Source organism: Manacus vitellinus, unplaced genomic scaffold (assembly GCF_001715985.3).
Source record: "Manacus vitellinus isolate BGI_N305 unplaced genomic scaffold, ASM171598v3 scaffold_5_pilon, whole genome shotgun sequence".
Taxonomy (NCBI): Eukaryota; Metazoa; Chordata; class Aves; order Passeriformes; family Pipridae; genus Manacus; species Manacus vitellinus.
The window spans coordinates 19,476,921-19,496,264 of record NW_021940682.1 but is presented as its reverse complement, the minus strand read 5'-3'; the positions used below and the strand labels follow the sequence as shown (position 1 = coordinate 19,496,264).

General features: G+C 45.7%; 1 protein-coding gene across 1 annotated transcript; it reads left to right on the top strand.

Moving 5' to 3' along the window:
• The first annotated feature begins 152 nt into the window (after window positions 1–152).
• On the top strand, window positions 153–18,585 carry WDR91 (WD repeat domain 91). The gene is made up of 15 exons (XM_029963584.1): window positions 153–306; window positions 2,034–2,213; window positions 3,238–3,445; window positions 4,306–4,388; window positions 6,541–6,665; window positions 8,259–8,436; window positions 8,714–8,872; window positions 10,872–11,071; window positions 11,520–11,670; window positions 13,116–13,210; window positions 13,526–13,694; window positions 14,382–14,490; window positions 15,971–16,083; window positions 16,850–17,047; window positions 17,934–18,585. The coding sequence occupies exons 3-15, from the start codon at window positions 3,442–3,444 to the stop codon at window positions 18,096–18,098; spliced, it is 1,749 nt and encodes a 582-aa protein (XP_029819444.1). The 5' UTR covers window positions 153–306; window positions 2,034–2,213; window positions 3,238–3,441; the 3' UTR covers window positions 18,099–18,585.
• The last annotated feature ends 759 nt before the right edge of the window (window positions 18,586–19,344 follow it).

Below are 19,344 nucleotides of genomic sequence, written 5' to 3'. Positions count from 1 at the left end.
CGCGGCCCAAATCAGAAGGCGGAAAAACGCGGGCTCCGAGCCCGGTGGGGGAAGAGGGGCAGGGAAACAGGCGGGAAAAGGAGGGCGGGCAGGCATGCTGGGAGCTGTAGTCCTCACCGCTCAGGGCGGGCCTGCCCGCCCGCCCCGCCGCACGGGCGGAGCGGCCGGCGCCGCGGGTCCCTATGGCGGCGGCGGAAGGAAGCGCACGGACGAGCTGGTGCGGGACTATCTGCTCTTTCCGCGCTTTACGGCACCTGAAGCAGCTGGACGCTGGATCAAAAGGCGGATCGGGAGAAAGGCTTCCGGGTGCGGCGGCGGCGTGTCCCCGTTTCCCGGCGGGGCGCTGGGGCTGGGTGCCCCAGGGGAGGACGCGGTCCCCCGGGCAGGCGCGGGGCGCCTCTCCCGCGCTCCGGGGCTGGGCGAGGGCAGCGGGCGATGACGGCGGCCGGGGCCGGCTCTCGGAGCCCCCGCGCCTTCCCGCCGGAGCGGCCGGCCCCGCCCGGCCGGGCTGGACTGGGCTGGGTGGCGGGGCGGGCCGGCCCGCGCAGAGGACCCCGGTCTCGGAACGCGCCCGGCCGCCGGCCGCCGCCTGTGTGCGCGGCTGGGACGGCGGGGCACTTCAGCAGGGGGAAGGCTCCCCTCCTGCGTGGCTCCGGAGCGGCGTTAGCGCAGGACAGCGGTTTTCATCCCCTCGCCTGGCTTCCCAGTCAGGGAGCACAGTTCCCGGCCAGCCGCCCCCGCCGGTGGTCAGCCTGGCCCGCCCAGAACTGCCGTCTGTCCGACTGGCAACCCACCGGGGGATTTTCGGCTTCGAGTCGAGGGGAACAGAGGAGATCCGCGTACCGCGAGGGCAGCGGCAGGAAGACATCTCTTTGCCTGGATCTTTTCTTGGTCATGAGATTCTTGTCCAGCGGCATTACAGCTCTGCTTCTTAGTTTGTGTGTCTCAAGCACCAGCTACCTAGACAAACGTGTGGAAGTTGGCACAGAATTTGCCAGTGTCAAAAATAGTTTCAGTCTATTATGCGAGCTGCATGTTCGTGTAACAGCAGGTCTGAACACTGACTGTAATGCTTTGAACAGTCAGATTTTTCTTTAACCACCAATCCAGCCACTACTTTTATTATTCATAAAGCATGTTGCTTTTATTTTTAAAACACTAGCACTTTGCTAATGTTTAGAGATTGTCAGACAGTTGACTTAACTGGAATTATTGTCCAAGAAGGAACTGCTGGGGTCACAAACTTCAGTTTCATTTATCTGTAGGAAGCCACAGAGATAGAAGTTGAATGATGTCCTGAAACATTAACTGATGAGGGGAGAGCAAACCACATATTAAACAAATTCAGTTTAATTTTATGCAGGGTACACAGTTGGTTTTTTTTCCTGTTGCCTCTCTTGGCCATCAGAAGTCACTGAACAAAAAATCTATTCCCACACCACCATTCTTCCTTATTCATATTGCAGAAATTATTTTCAGAAGGACATCATAATAAAAAAATCCTTTTGCAAAATTTTACGCCTACCTTGTTAGTAGATGAAATTATTAAAGATAAAGGTACTTCAAAGATTGCAATACAACAAAACTGACTTCCTCTTTCTATTGGCTAAATGTAGGGGTGTTTTTCCTTTTAGTCTAAAAATAATGCTATTTTTTTCATATACTGCACTTGAGTTTTCAACATTTGATCCCGTTATTACTTTTTCATTATCAAGTGACTTTTCAAAGCAGTGGAAAGTTTTGCTTACTTGCAAAGAACCCTCTCAACTGGGCTTAACAAAATGTGATATTTCTGTGAAAATCTGTTTGTCTATGTTCTGTCATGTTTCTTTTTCTTTTATTTGGAAAGTGCTGCAGGGTGGAAGAATGCCAATACAAAATGCAGTGTTTCCAGGATTAGGAAAATGGCTAATGCATAAGTGTTGGATTGTACCATTTATGCAGTTAAAACTTCTCAGCACTGAGTTACAGAAAGTCTCTTGTGCTGCAAGAGCCCTCAATGATTTCAGTCTTCTCCGTTTTGCCCTCTTTAGGTGGATAAGATAGTGGACCAGCTGCAGCAGTTCGTTCAGAGCTACGACCTGGCTGCCCTGCGGGATTACTGGAGTTATCTGGACCGACGCCTTTTCAGCCGTTTGGAAGACGTGTACCGGCCAACGGTGAACAAGCTCAAAACCAGCTTATTCCGATACTACCTTGTCCATGCTATTCAGGTAGTGTTTGATCTTTAGGCTTCTCTTTTATCAAGATCCTGGTCTCTGAAACCAGAGAGTAAACTGCTCTTGTGAGCCTCTGACAGGCCTGGTGGGTAAGGAGCAAGCAATTCATGTGTTGTGGTCAGTAGTGTAGTAACGAGGTTGATGCAGTCTCACATGACAAGCTTGTGTGAAGGACAGGGAAACTCGGGCAAGGGGGAAACACAGTTAGCTGAGAGCAAGATGTTCACAGTCTGACGTGAAGGCAAGTTCCCCTCAGAAGGATGCTAGCTCAGTCTTGCTTAGCCTCTGTTGATAACTTGGATACTGGCAGAGATCACAAGGTTCAAATTGGTACAAGGAAATGTGGGAGAGAAAATTAATATCTTTTTGCTTGCTTTCAATAGAACAGAAAATAATGAGCTTAAAATGGAACAGAGATTAACTTACTGAAACCCTGGGAAAGTCAATGGAATATATTTTCCCCTTGATTCTTCCTCCTTGATTCCAGTCCCTGACTGAAAATCTTGATTGGTGTTGGTGGAGGAATCAAAATCTAATGCACATTTCCAGAAGTGCATTTTTTCATATTTTATTTTGCCGTGTGCTTACTCTGAGGTGTGACAACCCTGTCTGAGTAATGTATCAGACGGAAACCTTTTCAGGTTACATCTGCTGTAGGCTTGAGTTATTTGATGTATACTTTGGTCCTGAGTATGAACGCTCACGTCTTATGTCAGTGCACGATCTGCAGTGGTTTAATTGGAGATCAGCGTGTTTAGTTTGATTTGTCTCAGCCTTTAAACAAGATTGTGGTGACTAGAAAGAAGGTTGGATTAAGTGTATTTGTGAGCTTCTCGTAGCGTATTTGAGATTCTTTTGTTCCCTTATGAATCTCTTAACTCTAGCCACTTGCTGTGTCAGGTGGTGAAAGTAGTTGTTATTGTGTTCATAACAGAACATAACAGAGAGCAAGTATTCCTAGACCTAATCTGACAGCATTAATAGAAGTGTGAGCCCTTTTCTTCTTGCTGTGTTTCAGAACGGCCGCAATGACAAGGCGCAGGAGTTTTTCCTCAAGCAGGCCTCCGAGCTCCAGAACCAGGTGGAGTGGAAGGATTGGTTTGTCCTGCCCTTCCTCCCTGCCCCAGACTCCAACCCCACCTTCGCTACCTATTTCTCCCGCCAGTGGGCAGATACATTTATTGTGTCTCTGCACAACTTCCTGAGTGTCTTATTTCAGTGCATGCATATCCTTTTTTGCAACTAATAGTTAAATCTCCCTTGCCATGGTGTTATACTGTTAACAGTGATGCCGAGAATGTAGTATTACAGAACCTGTATACCAGTGTAGTATTACAGAACCTGCTGCTTTCAGGTGATTGTTTAAAACAGCCAAGACTTAATAGGAAGCTGGTGTTTACCAGAGGATGTTGGAATAGTTATTGCTCAATTATCTGATGATATGTTACATTCCCTGGGCACAAACAACTGTGATTGTTGCTTATGCAGCCCTGTCCTAGTGACTAGAAATCTTGCGCACACCTTGTTCTGAAATGCTTTTACTCTTTGCTTGACATAGTACAAAACAGGCATGCACCCGTGGGTCATAGTCCATAACTATTCTGGCATCTTCTGTTAGACTCTTCTCTGGGTACATTATGTTCACAACATTGTCTAGTGACAGCTCACTACAATAGGGCAGTTAATTGTTGGCAGAAGTTTTTGCCTCACACTACAGAGTTCTGGCCTTATGTGTTTGCTGATGGGCAGGCTTACACTGTGGCTGGAATACAGCTCATCATGAACTGTTTCTTCAGTGTACAGTAAAGCAGTAACATAACCTGTCTTGTCTTCCAGCTCTGACTGTAAAAAGGAATAATCTAAAAATCCTTACAAAGTCCATGTGAAATAGTTTGTGCAACAGCAAAGTACAAAGTTGACTCGGTAACTAAGCTGTTGCTAATCTTCTGGTCGTGATACTTATTGCTAGTTGTATGGACTGGGCAGCTTTGTTTTTACAGGCAAATGGCTGGTATGGAGTGCTGGCTTTTAGAATTAAACCAGGTGCTCACAAGTTCGTGCCTTGATTTTCTTTAACATTCCTTACCGGTTCCAGTCATACTGAACTTTGAAGCTGAATGTCTCAGGAGCAGTCTCATACAAGAAGAAAATGAATCGCTGCGGCATAAGGTCAGAACTGAGGTCACTCTTTAGCTGCTGACTGTGTGATGCTGTGAGTTTTGTAAAATTGGTTCCACCCATTCAAGGACATACTAACTGTTCAGTTCAGTGCAGTTATTCTAAGGCAGATTGTTAAATCCTTTGTTATATTTTGATTTATATTTCAATTGTCTCCAGCAAACTTAGGGTTGTGATCATACTGTGAATTGTCTGTTTAGGGTATTCCTGTCCCTCTGATGGACGTGACAGTCCCCGTCCCTGTGCTGTCTGATAGGTGGCTGGATACTATTCTAACTCCTTTTCTGCTATGCTGCAAAGTCGAGACAATGTGAAACTAGTGGCAGGTTAAGGGTGCATATTGTAGAAATATAGAATGTGTTGGAAGGGATATATCGCTGATTTTGCATGGACACTTGTGAATAGTATTTAGTCATTTCCAGATTTTAGCTGATAGAGCAATAGAAGCAATAGAAATGGGCAGTAAATTCTGGCAAAGAGACAGAAACTGTTACTTCTAAAATGACCACTTCACCATATTTGATGTACACTTAAAGCAATTTAGATCAACTAATGGAAATGTTGTGAATGTCTGTTTCCCAACTCTAGACCTTACAGGAAACCATGAGAAGGGTCCATCAGTTCAGAGAAAATGTTGCTCATCCCCATGTCTTATTTTAGGCAGTATCAGCAGATACTTAGAAGAGAGGGTGTAAGAATATGTAACATGGGTCAGTCATTCCCCAGTATAACTTCCTGTTAGAGAGATTCATGAAATCTGCAGTTTAAGAACTTTCTAAACTACAGATCATATGTGGATGATCACATACAAGTAGGAAGCCTTATTCATGTAAGCAGAACTTCAGTTTCACTTCCTCAAACATACCAAAGTTAAAGCTCTTTCTGTATGAATACTTGAGTAAAGTCAGTTTTGTGCTTTACCTCCCATGTTACAAAACACTGTTGTATGTTGTGCTTCCTGTTTCAGCTGTTTCAGTAGCTGTTCGACACTGTCCTAAAAATGTTGAAGTAAAATAGAATAATTGATTTCAAAAAGGAGGCTTTTTTTTTGTGAAAGAAAAGCGAGGTTTGTCACTGTGTACTGTACAGAGTTAGTGGATCAGTCAGACGGAAGGGTTCTGCAAAGATGCTCAGTGAATAGGGATGGCAGCATAAGGTATGTTTTGAAACAGCTCTTCTATTTCCTCCAATTTTGCATTCTGTACTCTTAGTGAAATTAAAGCTATGGTTTGTGTTTGGCATGTTGATTGATATAATTTACAGTCTGGATAAGGGTCCTCTGACAAATAGGCAGAGTTAAAACAAGGGTTTCCCTTTTGGAGAACTGCTCAGGTCAGAAAAGGAAGCAACTACCTACGGAAGGCAGGTTTAAATTCTGTTTTACACTGTTGAAACAATGCAAATACATGAATAACAAACTCATTTTTCTTCTTGTAGTTTTGTTCCTTAAATACTATGATAAAAGGAAAAAAAAGAATTATATCTGAAAAACAAATGTACAGAAACACAAGAGCCTGAGGAACTCTTCATGTGAATGAGTCACAGGCATAAAGCATGTCTGTCGCAGAAAGCTGCATCCTGAGGTTCCTCTCTGCTAAAGGGGAAACCCAAAAATGTTTCTTTCTCCATAACATGGAGATAAATTTCACTGTCATGCTTGAGAAGGAGATGCACAGGATATGGAGCTGGATTTCAGGGTGACCTGGTGGTGTTGACCTTGGTGAGCCCTGCTAGTTCACCAGTTCTCCAAACCCTTGGTGTGGGACGAAGATTACCTTCTAGGCTCCGTGCCCGTACATCATTACTGCCTGTCACATGCATTGCCCTGGCCTTAAGCTGCCTGCATGGAGAGTGACTAGTCAGCTCTGCCCTGCCTGGCTCTTCCTTTCCCAGCACCATTAATGTTCCCAGAGCAACAGCCCAGGGAGAGGAGTGAAGGGTTTGGTTTCACATGTGTAAAGTACTGATTGTTTTGACTACTCAAACTAATGTAGTGCTCAGCCGGTCAGAGCAATTTTCTTCCTTCCCCACCCTTCCACCCTTCCAAGGCTGTTGAAATAAAAGGAGTAAACAACCTCAGTGGGTAGGAAGAAGGTGAATCTCAGTGACCTTCTGTTTAGTTGGCTCTTCTCTCTTGTTCTAGCTGTTTGCTCTGCAGGCTGAATCCTCCCGCGTGAAAAAAGAAGAACTGGAAGTGGAACAAGCAGTTGTGCACCACAAGCTGCCTGCATATGTGGCCAACATGGATCGACTAGGAGACTCTGAGCTGTGAGTGCCTACAGGGGAAGAGGTGGGGACAGGCTCTGCTGCCTTCGTTATGTCAGGGAGGATCCTGGAGGGTCATTTCCTTGTTCCCTGCCCCGGGAATCAAGGCAGAAATACATCAAGGCAGAAAATCTGGTAACCTAAGTGGATTTAATGGGGGAGTTTTTGTTCTATGAGGCTCAGTTATGTGCAGAATTCCCCATAAACTTGCTGCAGTTAAAAGTGTGTTCTGTGGCTGCACCTGTTGATACCTATCTTGGAAACTAGGCAACATATACAATGATACACCTTGTTTAGTTTTTATTTAAACTCTGTTTTGCCCCCAGTATATTCTCAGGCAAGGCAAATCTGTGCGTTTGGATTCACCGTGTTACTGAGGGGTTTTTTTCTTGCTTTAAAAGGATCTGAAAGAATATGTAGCTCAGCTACAGGTTATTAGTAACACTGGGGCTTTGACTTTCTCATGTGCTTCTTTCACTTGTATTCAGATGGGAAGAGGATTGATCAAATTATCCTGTTGACAGTGACAACTGTCAACAGTTGTAGCAGATACCACACACAAAGTGTTTTAGTCTAAAAGCAGTCTGATTAAATAGACTTAAGTGTCTATTGAACTATCTTGATAATTGCTCTGCACTCCTTACAGAGGACAGGCTACAGAGTTTAGTTTCTGTTATGTTTTTTTAACTGTGTGGAAAGCCCCAATGCTATCTGCACATGTGGGGGAGTGTGACGTGAGGGATGGGATTATTTATTCCCATATTAATTTTTGTTCATTTGTATTAGAAAAACTTGCCTGAGAAGCAGTATTTCTTGTGCATGCAGCTGTCTGGGAGCCAGTTCTGGTTGCTTATTTTCATGTCTCTGCTCAACCCAAAGCCCAGCTTTTGGTAGAACAGTTCCTTCCTTGAAGAGTGGATAGACACAGTGAAGATTATTGTATTCCCCTTCCCCTTGCTGCCACACTGCTCTCAGAGGAAGCTGTAGCAGAGTGAGATCAGATAGTTATGGTCTGGGAAGCAGCTGCTGCTCTTGGCATTGTGGACTGAGAAGGGAGGTGTTTGTAATTATAGAAATGATTACAAACTCTCTCGCTTGCTTTGGGTCCAGATACTGAGATGTTGAAGGCCTGCTGTAAAATTGTTTAACACCACTTGCTGAACACCTGTCTAAGGGTGTTTAATGAAACACTGGATACTGAATGTTTCTCAAAGTAGAAACATTGATTTGGGAATCCCAGCTGAACAGGTTCTTCAGAAATCTGGATTCCCCTGCCTTTCCCTTAGGGTATTTCTAAACTAACCAGATGGTGTGGATGGAGTTTTAGGTGGCTCTACCAGGGATTCAACAACAGTTGATCCCACTATCTCAGTGGCATCTCTAAGAAGTAAGCTTTTGGTTACGGGAATTAAAATGATCTACTCCAGGTACTAACAGGATGTTTTCAAACAGTTTTTTAATGCATAGTGGTCCTCTGGCTTGGAAATGAACATCTGTCTTCAAGTGGTTCAAACAGCTTCACTTGCTGGGTGGTCTTTGATCAGGTTGCCTGGCTACACTTCATGTTCTATTTTTTTTTTCTTTTTTTTTCATTAGTGATATGACCTGCAATCAGAGGAGTACAGCACATTCTCTTCAGTCCCGGGGAGGCTTTTTGTCTACTTTTCTCTCCCAAAGTAAAAAGGGGCCTTCCAGACCAGCCCATCCAAGTGGGGCTTCTCCAACGCAGACTGGCAGTATGCTGCTAGGGAAGAAAGAACCAACAAATCACCAGGTAATTATCAGCTGTGTTCACTGAAAGTTGCTCAGTATCCAAGGAGTTAACTTGCTGCATGGCACTGCTCCAAGCTTTTACTTCCACCTGAAAAAATGAAATGTCCTTTCCTGCCTTGCAATATATGCTGGACCTGAATGCAGCACAAGAACAGCTACTGTTTTCTGTGGGCTTGTGGAGCCTTTGCAGGTGCTTGATTTCTTTGCTGCCTCTTTTGCTCTTTGTTCTGCAGCATAGCACAAGCATAACGTTGCTTAGTTGTTTCTCTGCCTTCCAGAGTGCCAAAGGAAAAGAAGGAACAGTGAGCTCTAAGGATGGGAAGAGTCACTTCAGTGGTTTAGTCTCAGGCGAATCAAGTTCCCTGCAGCAGCGGCAGAAGCGCTTGCAAGAGCATGGGAAGGAAAGGAAGGAGCTGCTGTCAAAAGGAACTTTCCAGGTACTGGTCAACACTGCAAGGCTGGGAAGCAGAAGGCTGGTATTTCTGTAAAACTAAGTGGTAAAGCAAGTGCAAGTGTTTCCCTTAAGCTTCTGAATTGCTACTCGGAACTAACCGTATCAAAGGTTAATATCTGTGGTTAATCAAGTCCAATTTCAAATGGAAGAAGAGTTGTCTTTTGTCATGATCTTTTTCAACAGCTTGATCCTGAGGGCAGTATGTTTCATTCACCTTAATGGCTGTGTTCAAATTCCTTGCTAAAATCCTCATTTTTCAGTAGCAATGGACTTGGCCCATCCATCCTGCCCAAGTGAGTTCTCTTTCTTTGCATTCTTATGCAGATTTGTGCAGGCTCTGTGTGGGATAGATGAAAGCTGATAGAAAGTTTTCCTGGACAGGAGTGGAAACATCTTTCCTAGCAATGTTTTCTTTTTGGAGTTTATTGCACTTCATGTTGCAGTTTTGCCTGGGAGTGTGCCCTGCTTTCAGATCTAATGAAATAATAAAACTGTGTCCTGGAATTTGACTGCTGAAGGTCAGCAGACCCCTTCTGTTCACCTGTGTGTTGTACGGCTTTCAGCAGCCATGTTGTTAAAGAATACAGAGCACAGGAGGAATGATGGCAACATCTCAGCCATGTTTATTTTGGCTATAGGAGACACTGCCTTGGGGGAGAGACAGTGCTTAGGGACTGTGTCCTGTTGGCCAGTATGTGTGGCTGTTCTGTGTGTGGGAGCACTGCTTTAAGTTACTCCATCACTCAGCATTCAAGGCCTTGAGAGAACTTTTTTTTCTTCATTGTTCATCCAAAACGCTCTAAACATTGGTTGGAAAACTGCAAAGCCCAATTTTCCAATAAGTTTCCTTTGACTTTTCTTTTTCTGTGATGTTCCAGGTTAGGGCAGTGTTTTTTGGGCTATGTAAAAATTGGTTCTAGTGCTTTTGGGCAAGCTTGATACTCTTTAGCTTTCTCTTGTTCTCAAAGCATGTGAACAAAAAGGAAAATGAAAGGTGGTGCTGTTTCTTCCTCTTTCACGAGTGTCATTCATTGGTTGTTACCTCCCCACATTAATTGAGAGATCATTCTTGGATTTGTTTCCCAATCTTTTCCAGCTCTGTGATTTCACATTATTTGATTATGCAGTGTTTGATCCATTGGTCCTAATGTGAAGCTACTGTAAATGAGGCAAGCATTTGTTATGGAGCGTGGATTCAAAACCATCCATACCATTTTGGGACACCTAATTTTCAGAGGATGGTTTAAGAAAAGAATGCTTGCAGATGTTTTACTGGCTTATGTGCTGTATCTGCTTCTTGTTCACCTTCTGGTAGCAAGGGAGGGCTAAGCTGCTTCCTAACGTTTCTATGTGCTGCAGTGCAGATCTTGTCTCATCCAAATGCCTTCACCTTCTAAAACTCCATTTGTTCTGTCTTCTCTGTCAGATTGGGTTTTAAGCTTTTGGACTCATGTGCCAACTCTGCTGTTGTCATCAGTCAGTTGGCTACAGTGGTGGCTCCAGTGCACACAGTCTAAATCTCTGGCAGATGAGGAAAATCCATCCACTGTTGCTTAATAACCAACAAGAGATTTTGTGCAGATTTGCTTAATTGCATATTATACGGACTTAACTTATATTGCTGAATGCAAGAATTTCTTGAAATACTTTGATTTACTTGTGAATTTGTGCTCTAATGGCATCTAAATGGGCCTCTGATATTGGCTGAGGTATGAGGTTTCCTTTAATTCTTACAGGAAAGTGTATGGCTGGGCGCATGGAGGGGCATATAAGGGACTCTACAACTAAGTAGGCCATGGTGCAAATCTGCAACACACTATCCTTGTGCTCAGAAAATTCCCTGGAAGAAAGAGTGTTGGGCTGAGAATTCTTCTGTTTCGTTGCAGCTTCTTTTTTTTTTTCTCCCAGCAGGCTGAGGTGGCTGAGGAGCTTGATATGGAGCTGCTGCTTCCTTGTATTTCACACAGGATTTCTTCCTTTAGGGCCAAAGTGCTGAGAAGAAAACAGATACTGGCATAGCTGAGACAGAACCATCCTCAGAGCTGCATGCTGAGCAAACAGAGACTTCAGCCAAAATGCCTACCAGCAGTGCAGAGGCTGTGGGAGTTCGGCAGGAACAGCCTTTCATCGTCCTGAGCCAGGAGGAGTATGGGGAGCACCATTCATCCATCATGTACTGCAGGTAATGGACTGTCAGAAGAGGGCTGTCTTGTACAAGCCTCTGCAGAAGGACCAGCTGTGTTGGCCTCTTTCTCCCAGCCTCTCTTCTGTCCAGCACATTGTGCATGTACTCTCAGCTGTAGGGCAGTCAGGTTGCTGTGACTGAAAATAGCCTGTAGCTTGTGCAGTGAGAATGGACAGAGATTTTTGTGGCTGGGAGATGCTAGCCAGGAAGAAACTCCCTTGGAAAGCAGGATGGTAGTGCATAAGGGCATTTTAATTTACATCTGGAGCTTAATGCGCCTCATTGTGCCAGTTACTGTGAACTGAGTGGGAGGTGGTGCAAGGAGGTTCTGATTCCTGCAGAAGGAACTGGTGCATGGCCAGGGAAGGATGGCTTAATGGGATATCTAATTGCATCTAAGAATTGGAGGGAGAAAAATACCCCATCGGTTTTGTTCTGCACACAGGGTTGATTGTTCTGGACGGAGGGTGGCCAGCTTGGATGTGGATGGGGTCATCAAAGTCTGGTCTTTTAACCCCATAATGCAAACTAAAGCTTCCTCCATTTCCAAATCTCCATTGCTCTCTCTGGAATGGGCGACTAAGCGTGATCGGCTGGGGAGTAGTCTGCGTGTGGAGGTGCAGCAGATGATTTGGGGCTGTTGCATGTTAGTTTCTAGAAAGCAGCATTGTGGATAAGATCAAGGCAACGGTTAGTCTCCACTTTCAGTGGGACACGGGGATCCAAAGGCTCTATGGTTTAAGAAAAGCTAGAGTGAGGAGCGTACTCTGTGTTTTGAGCAAGGAATTCACCACCACTTCAGGTGGCCCTGAAACAGAAGTTCCCAAGCTGCATTGTGGGTAAAGCTACAGGACAGAAGTGCTTGTCTTCAGGCAGAGCACACAACCACTTGTAAAGACAGGCAGAGGCAACCTGTTACAACATTCTGTGGTAACCCTGCAGCAGAGAACTGTGGAGATTTACTCATACCCTGAGCCAGCAGCAGAGAAGGGGGAACAGGTGGGAGGCATTTTACTTTTGCAGATGTGGAAAGGGCTCCGTGGCCAGTTTTATACTGGTGTCTCAAGAGTTGAGGGTCTGTGTGTACATAAGGAGCTTGGAGCTTGTTTAAATAACATGGCAGTTTAGATGTTTCCTGTAGCCCTTTTTCTCTAGTTCTGTTACTAGAGAGGAGCCGTAAATTATATGCATTCTTCCGAGTCCTAGAACTGTTGCTAGTGTTTCTTGCCCTCCCTTGGTAAAGAGACAGGGCTGTGTGAGAAGGCAATATTGTTTACAATCTGGCACGGACTATCTGTTGCTTGCTAACCCCAAAATGCTACCTGTGAAGAGCTGGTGCTACAGCTTGTCTCTTTCTTTTTTTTGCTTTTAGAAAGCAAGTTGTCCATGCAGTTTTTGCACTTTGTTTGTTGTGTTGTGTTGATGTTTCTTCTGCTTTGTGGAATTTTTTTTGTGCTTGCTAATAGAAAGATTCTTCTTTCAGAAAGACATGTGGGATTCACCAGCAAATTAGGCACTGAAGTGACAAGGATCTGGCTTGCTTAGTTTTCTTTTATGATGCATCCCACCATGATTTAAATTCTAATTTAAATTGTAACACCACTGATAAAGCATGTGTGAGCCCTTCTGGATGATTTCGTTCTCCCATGGATGAAAGGAGATGGCCTCTGCTTGATTTTCTCTTTAGCACAGAATTAACAATCCTTAATTTCTCTTTCCTTGTTCCCCTAGATATTGAAATTCCATAGATGTTTTGCATCCTATAGTGTTGAACCATGATCTAGAAAGTGGTGTTTATGTCACCTTGGTCCCTATTAGATCTTTTTCTCATGGGAAGGCAGGGTTTTTACTCTGACTTCTGTGGCTCTGGGGTAGTCCTACTCAGCATGATTGCACAGGAAGACAGCGTGTACCCTAATGGAGTGAAATTTAGTCTGAATGCATAAATAGAAAAAAAATTGAGTAAGTGTTGGTGGTTGTTGGACAGCATCATTGTACTGCTCACTCACACACTTTCCATCTACTCCTTGCTGGTTTCAAGCTATTGCTTGGCAGTGGAGTTGGGACAGTTCGTCTTTATGACACAGAAGCAAAGAAGAATCTCTGTGAAATCAGCATTGATGAAGACATGCCCAGGTAACTCTGGAATACTGATTTTTGTATACAAATATAAATGGTGGTTTTTTTGACAGTGAACGTCTCAATGTTCCTGCTGCTTTTCTGCAACTTCAGAACTATCTTGCCTTCATCCAGAGGACAGTCCATCTCTGAGCAGTGTAAAACTGCACAGTTAAAAGGGAGACACTCAAAATCTGTCTAAGCACATGAATACTGCCCTCTTTTACAGTGCACCCTGTCTTGTGGGGTCTTAAAGGGAGAGGTTGTATTTGAGTGTTGTGCTTGGGGCAGCTGCTGGAGAGAGGCAATTCAGACTATGTGCCTGTGTTTCAGGATCCTCTCGCTTGCCTGCAGCCCAAGTGGTGCCTCTTTTGTTTGTTCTGCGGCTGCCCAGAGCCTTGTCTCCCACATGGACTTCTCAGTAGTCAGCTCTGGGGGCAAAAGCATGAACCAAGTTCCTGGGAAGCTGCTACTGTGGGACACTAAGACGATGAAGCAGCAGGTACTTGCTGGGTTTCTTTTTTTTCTCAGTCTGCTTGCTGAGAACGAGTATCTTCTGTTTCAATGCGTAGGAGCCCTCTTTCTATATTTTGCTGACTTTCTTTTCAATACCCTTCTTTTTCCTCCTTCCTCCTCAATCACATTCAGGGTAAAAATAAATAATGTAAGTAGCTGCTGGCCTTGAGTGAAGTTATGTTGTTTTATTGGTGTGTTGAATTTTTTAAGGGATTCTTCAAAATAGTCCATAGCCTTGTTTCTATCCTGCCTGCACAGTTTGTGACTGGAAATATCCCAAGTGGGGATTGAATGATGCTTTGCTCAGGCTTTTCCTAGTTGAGCTATACTGAAGGGTTTTTGTTGCTGCTGTTTCCCTTGCCCTCCCTGTTTTTAAGTGAAGAGCTGTCTCTGACACGTAGGAGAAAGCAATATACTCAAGCTAATGCCTGCCAGAAGCTGGTTTTGCTGTCTTGAGGCCATGGCCAAGAAAGCTGTGGTTTGGCTGAGGTGAATTGCTGGTTTAGTGTCACAGTAAAATGCCACTGCCAACCTTGAAGTCTGTAATCATTAGAGGTGTAGGGCTCCAAACCGGAGGAGTTCTTGCTACTAAATACCTCTCCCTCCCCTGGAAATCAGCTCTTCAGCACCCCCAGCTCTGTTTCTTGGCATTAATGCAGACTTTCCCTTCCAGCTGCAGTTCTCCCTGGAGCCTGAGCCCATTGCTATTAACTGCACAGCCTTCAACCACAATGGCAACCTGCTGGTCACTGGGGCTGCAGATGGGATTGTTCGTCTCTTTGGTATGGTGGAAAAGAACCTGGGGGTGTTGGTTGATGAGCAGCTGTGAGGCCAGGTGGCCATGGCTTGCATCCTGGCTTTTATCACAAACAGTGTGGCCTGCAGGACTAGGGAAGTGATTGTCCCCCTGTACTTGGCACTGGTGAGGCCGCAGCTCAGTGTGTTCAGTTTTGGGCCTCTCACTACAGGAAAGATATTGTGGGGCTGGAGCATGTCCAAAGAGCAAAAACAAAGCTGGTGGAAGGTCTGGAGCACAAGTCTTGTGAGAAGCAGCTGCAGAAGCTGGGGGTGTTTAGCCTGGAGAGATGGAGACTCAGGGGAGACCTTATCATTTTCTACAATTACCTGAAAAGATGGGGGTTGGTCTGTTCTCCCAAGTAACAAGGTATAGGACAAGAGGGAACAGCTTCAAGCTGCATCAGAGGAAGTTTAGATTGGATATTAGGAAAACTTAAGTCACCAAAATGGTTGTCAAACACTGAAACAGACTGCCTAGGAAAGTGCTGGAGTCACTCCCTGAAAGTATTTAAAAGATGTATAGATGTGGCACTTGGGGACATGGCTTAGTGGTGGGCTTGGCAGTGTTAGGGTTATGAATGGGCTGGATGACCTTGGAGGTCTTTTCTAACTTAAATGATTCTATGATTCTGTGACACTGGGCAGTGAGGTGGCTCCTAGTCCTCAGCTGGCTCCCCTTAGCACCCTTCTGCTGGCCCAGAGGCAGCTGTGAGATATGCCTGAACATCAGGGTGGAAGCTATTTTCTCTCCCTCCACAGTAGCTCTCGGGAGTGAAGTGACAAACTTTTTCTGGAGGATATTGTCTGGAGACCCTGGTAGTGCAGCTGGATTTGTTGTTTCTCTCCTGCTGAGGAGGGGAGTTAACTTGCCCTTGAGCCATGTGTTCTTGGGTCATACCAGATAGCAGTACATCTGTTAGAGGCTGAGTCTTGAGGAAAGCAACTAATGTGTGACCTTCCATTTGAAGGCACAGGCTTCATATCAGTCCTCCTTCCTTAAGCAATTTCTGTTTCTCAGGCTTTGCCCTCTGCAGCCTGACCTTTTAATAAAGGCAGTTTGGGCCTGTCTCATCTGTGAATGAGGAATCTGCTTCTGGCACGGGTGCTAGCTGGAGGCTGCAGCCCCAGGTCTGTGGGAGGACAGAGCTCACAGCAGCTGTGAGGGTGGATGGATAACAAGGGGAGGAGGGGTGCCAATGGGGCTTAGATGCAGAATGCCTGCAGTTGACAGTGAGCAGCCCTGTAAAACTGGAGGAAGAGTTGAGTAGTTACAGGCAATGATTTTTGTGGCCAAAGTAGAAGCCATATGCTGGAGTATAAGCACAGGGTGCTGGAATTGGATTGGGCTCCCCCTGGCTGGTTTAGAGGGCTGGGACAAAGACCTTAGGAACATAAAAGGCCTCTCTCTCTTCACCTCAGCTCTGTGTAAGTACAAGAAGTGTTCAGTACTGGTTCTCCCCTTAGATATGCAGCAGCACGAGTGCGCCATGAGCTGGAAGGCACATGATGGGGAAGTCTACTCCGTTGAGTTCAGCTATGATGAGAACACAGTCTACAGCATAGGCGAGGATGGCAAGGTAGGCTGTGGGTGACCTACTTGTCAGCTTCTACTGGCAGTGAGATCGCTTCTGGAGTCTTCTCCATATGGTGGGGATAGTAGTAAAAATATGCTCAGAACCTCAGATCTGTGGGCTGCTAACTGTAATCTTAGGTACCACCCAATCTGCAGTAGCACCCTGCTTCCATGCAGTCTCTACAGGGAGAGGGGCTGCAAAGTATATTAGGAACTGGAGCTGTCTTGGACCTTGTCTGCAAATCCTACTGTTGGTGACAACCCCTTCCTAGGTAGTCCATGTGAAGATGACATTTCTGTGCCCCTGAGATCACCACATTTGAGATCTGGGATTCATAGGGAAGCAGATCCTTGACCACTTTGCATAAATCTCCTTGTCAGCAGCTCCCTATTGCTTATAATAAACGTTTCAATTTCTGCAATTCTCCAGTCTTCAGCAGTAGAGGTGTAGCTTAGGGAGGGAGCCACCTGCCTGAAGGTGTGGGGCCTTGGATGAGGAGAGTAAAGTGAATTCTCACCAGGATACTGCATGCAATGTGGAAGGACACATAGGCAGCAGTGCTCATGGAAGGTAGGGCATAGGTTTGCCTGGACTCTTACAGCTTTTGCTGCCTGCGTTTTATTAATATAACCACTTAGATATAGATGTCAAAATGCCACCTTCTGTTTGTGAGGAATAGCCACTTGGCTTAAAACCAACAAATGGCCACTCTACTTTGATCCTAGTTAATTTCACTATAGGCTTTTGTCATCTCTTTTTCTCATTCTAGTTTATTCAGTGGAATATTCACAAAAGTGGTTTGAAGGTGTCTGAGTATGACCTTCCCAGTGAAGCTACAGGTCCATTTGTTCTGTCCGGGTACAGTGGTTACAAGCAAGTCCAGTTCCCACGAGGACGGCTTTTTGCTTTTGACTCTGAGGGCAATTATATGTTGACATGTTCTTCTACTGGGGGAGTAATTTTTAAGGTAAGTCTGAGAAGTGATGGGGAGTACTCTTACATATCCATACAAGCTTTTGTTATTTACAAGGGTGCAACAGCAGACACTGGAAGTTCTCAAGCAGAACCTATGCATCCTTGCTCTGTGATAGTTATTGCTCAGTTTCATGCAGTGTGCATTTTAGCAGTGTGTGGTGTTTAGCAAGTGTTTGGGTCCTCTGTATGTAGCTGGAGTATGTGTGCTCCTTTTTCTTAAAGTTTAGCTGTGGCAGTTTTTCTTAGTGTCCAAGTGCCTAGGACAAAGTTTTAATTATTTTTTTAATATATGGATGCATGCCAGTTCAATGCAAAATGTGTGATTGTGACTGATGCTCATCTTTAATCTGCCTCGTGTGCTTGTTGATGCTGTGTTAGACCCAGCTTCATTCTCCCCTTACTGAAATTAAATTAAGCGTAAGGCTGAATGGTTCCAAGTACACAAATTTCTGTGCCTCAGTGACAATGGTTACTGATCACATGCCCCTTGCCTTCTCTTGAGTATAAGCCATCGCAAAGCAGATTAGATGGAATTTTTACTTTGCATCTGGGGCACTCACGGCACCTGAACTAACATGAGCTTTAGCTTAGGCTTATGTGTTTCTCATCAGTGTGTGCTCTTAGCCTGCCTTGTTCAATTACTGCAGGTCAGCTGACATCAGAAGCTGAGCTGCTTGAGAACGTGTGCTTCTGTTGGGAGACTGGAAACTTCCTTTCTCATGTGTGCTACACACATCTCAATAGCTCTCTGGCTTTCTGCTTAATTGTGCATGCTGTCAGATATGGAGTCTGTAGCAGGCTTTGGCTTCTCTTGTTGGATGCATTGTCCCCACTGCAGAAACTTACCTCTTTAAAATCTTACGTTTTCCTTCTTTTAGTTAAATGGTGAAGAAAAGGTTCTGGAAAGCTGCCTTTCCCTGGGAGGACACCGAGCTCCTGTTGTCACAGTGGATTGGAGCACAGCCATGGACTGTGGGACCTGCCTCACTGCCTCTATGGATGGGAAGATTAAATTAACAACTTTACTGGCTCAAAAGTCTTAACCTGGACAGTACTGAAGGGAAAGAACTACAGACTTGAAAAAAACAGTGTTAACTATACAGGAACAAAGTGCATGGGAGAGAAGGCAAAGCAAAGTCCCTCTTCTCATTGTAGCTTTTGTGTCTTGACAAATACATTTGCCAAACCACTGTGCAATAGAATGCCAGTATGGGACTGGATCAGTGGCAGCACTGAAAAATAAGTCTCCACTGACCCATTATGGCAGCTGGGCTTCCTTCTGTCAGGGAGTCTTGAGTAGCACGTGGCTGGAAGGCTGTTGGAGTCATGTCAGGGGTTCTGCAGAAGAAGCTGAGGCTGGAGGAGGCAAGCATGAGGCAGCACAGTGCATGATGATAAGATGACTCAAACTGGAAAGGCTGACACGAAGCCAGAATATTCTTTCTCTATAACATTTGTTGTTATGATTTTGTTAGTTTGGTTTTTGTTTGGTTTTTTTTCCATAAAAAGAAAGTATTCCCTTGCACTCGAGATCTGTGCTTTGTTCAGCTGTTGCTGCAAAACAGGGAGGGTGGCTGGGACAGTGATGTCCAAGAGTCTCCTGCACGGAGAAAAGACCCTTGTGCTTTTTCACTGGGTGCTTCCGGCACTGACTAAAAAAACCCTCCAAACTGCTAGGGAAATAAAATATTAAAGGTATATTTCAGACCAAATATATGTTATGCAAAATGATGCATTAGCACAACATTGATATTGTGCCAGAAGCCTCAAGGACTGAACATCTTGTTTTGCTAGAACAATCCTCAGACATGCTTTATTCCTAAAGGGATTTTTACTCTATATACTTTGACCAGGCTCCTCTCTCCTGCAGGGCCCGCCCGCGGCAGGGGCAGCACTGCGCGCCACAGCCTGCGGAGGGCGCCCCGGCAGCGGCGAGCGAGGGGCCGGGTGGCTGGCAACTGTTCCGAACGTGCCGTTTGCTCCGCAGCTGGCCCACGGCCGGCTTGCCTCCCCTACGTCGCCTCCCGCCCGCCTGCCCAAGCTCGGGGCTCTGTCGTGACTTGGGTTGTGCGGCGGTCTAAGCCGCCCTTGCGGGTGTCCGCGCTCCGGTGGAGCGAGGAAGCGGGTCGGAGCGCCGGGCGGGAAGCTGCCCCCGCAGCTCCCGGCCCCTCCCGGGTGTTCCCTTGCGGGGGAGGCGGCGGGCGCGCGGCGGCGGCAGCTCCCGGCCTGGATGGGGGCGGCGGGGCCGAGCGGGCGCGGCGGCGTCCCCGTCCCCCCGGCCGGGCGCGG

Coding starts and splice junctions, on each gene's coding strand:
- WDR91 (XM_029963584.1), top strand. Junction 11,671..13,115: donor CGACTAAGCGTGATCGGCTG/GGGAGTAGTCTG, acceptor GCTGGTTTCAAG/CTATTGCTTGGCAGTGGAGT. Junction 13,211..13,525: donor ATTGATGAAGACATGCCCAG/GTAACTCTGGAA, acceptor CCTGTGTTTCAG/GATCCTCTCGCTTGCCTGCA.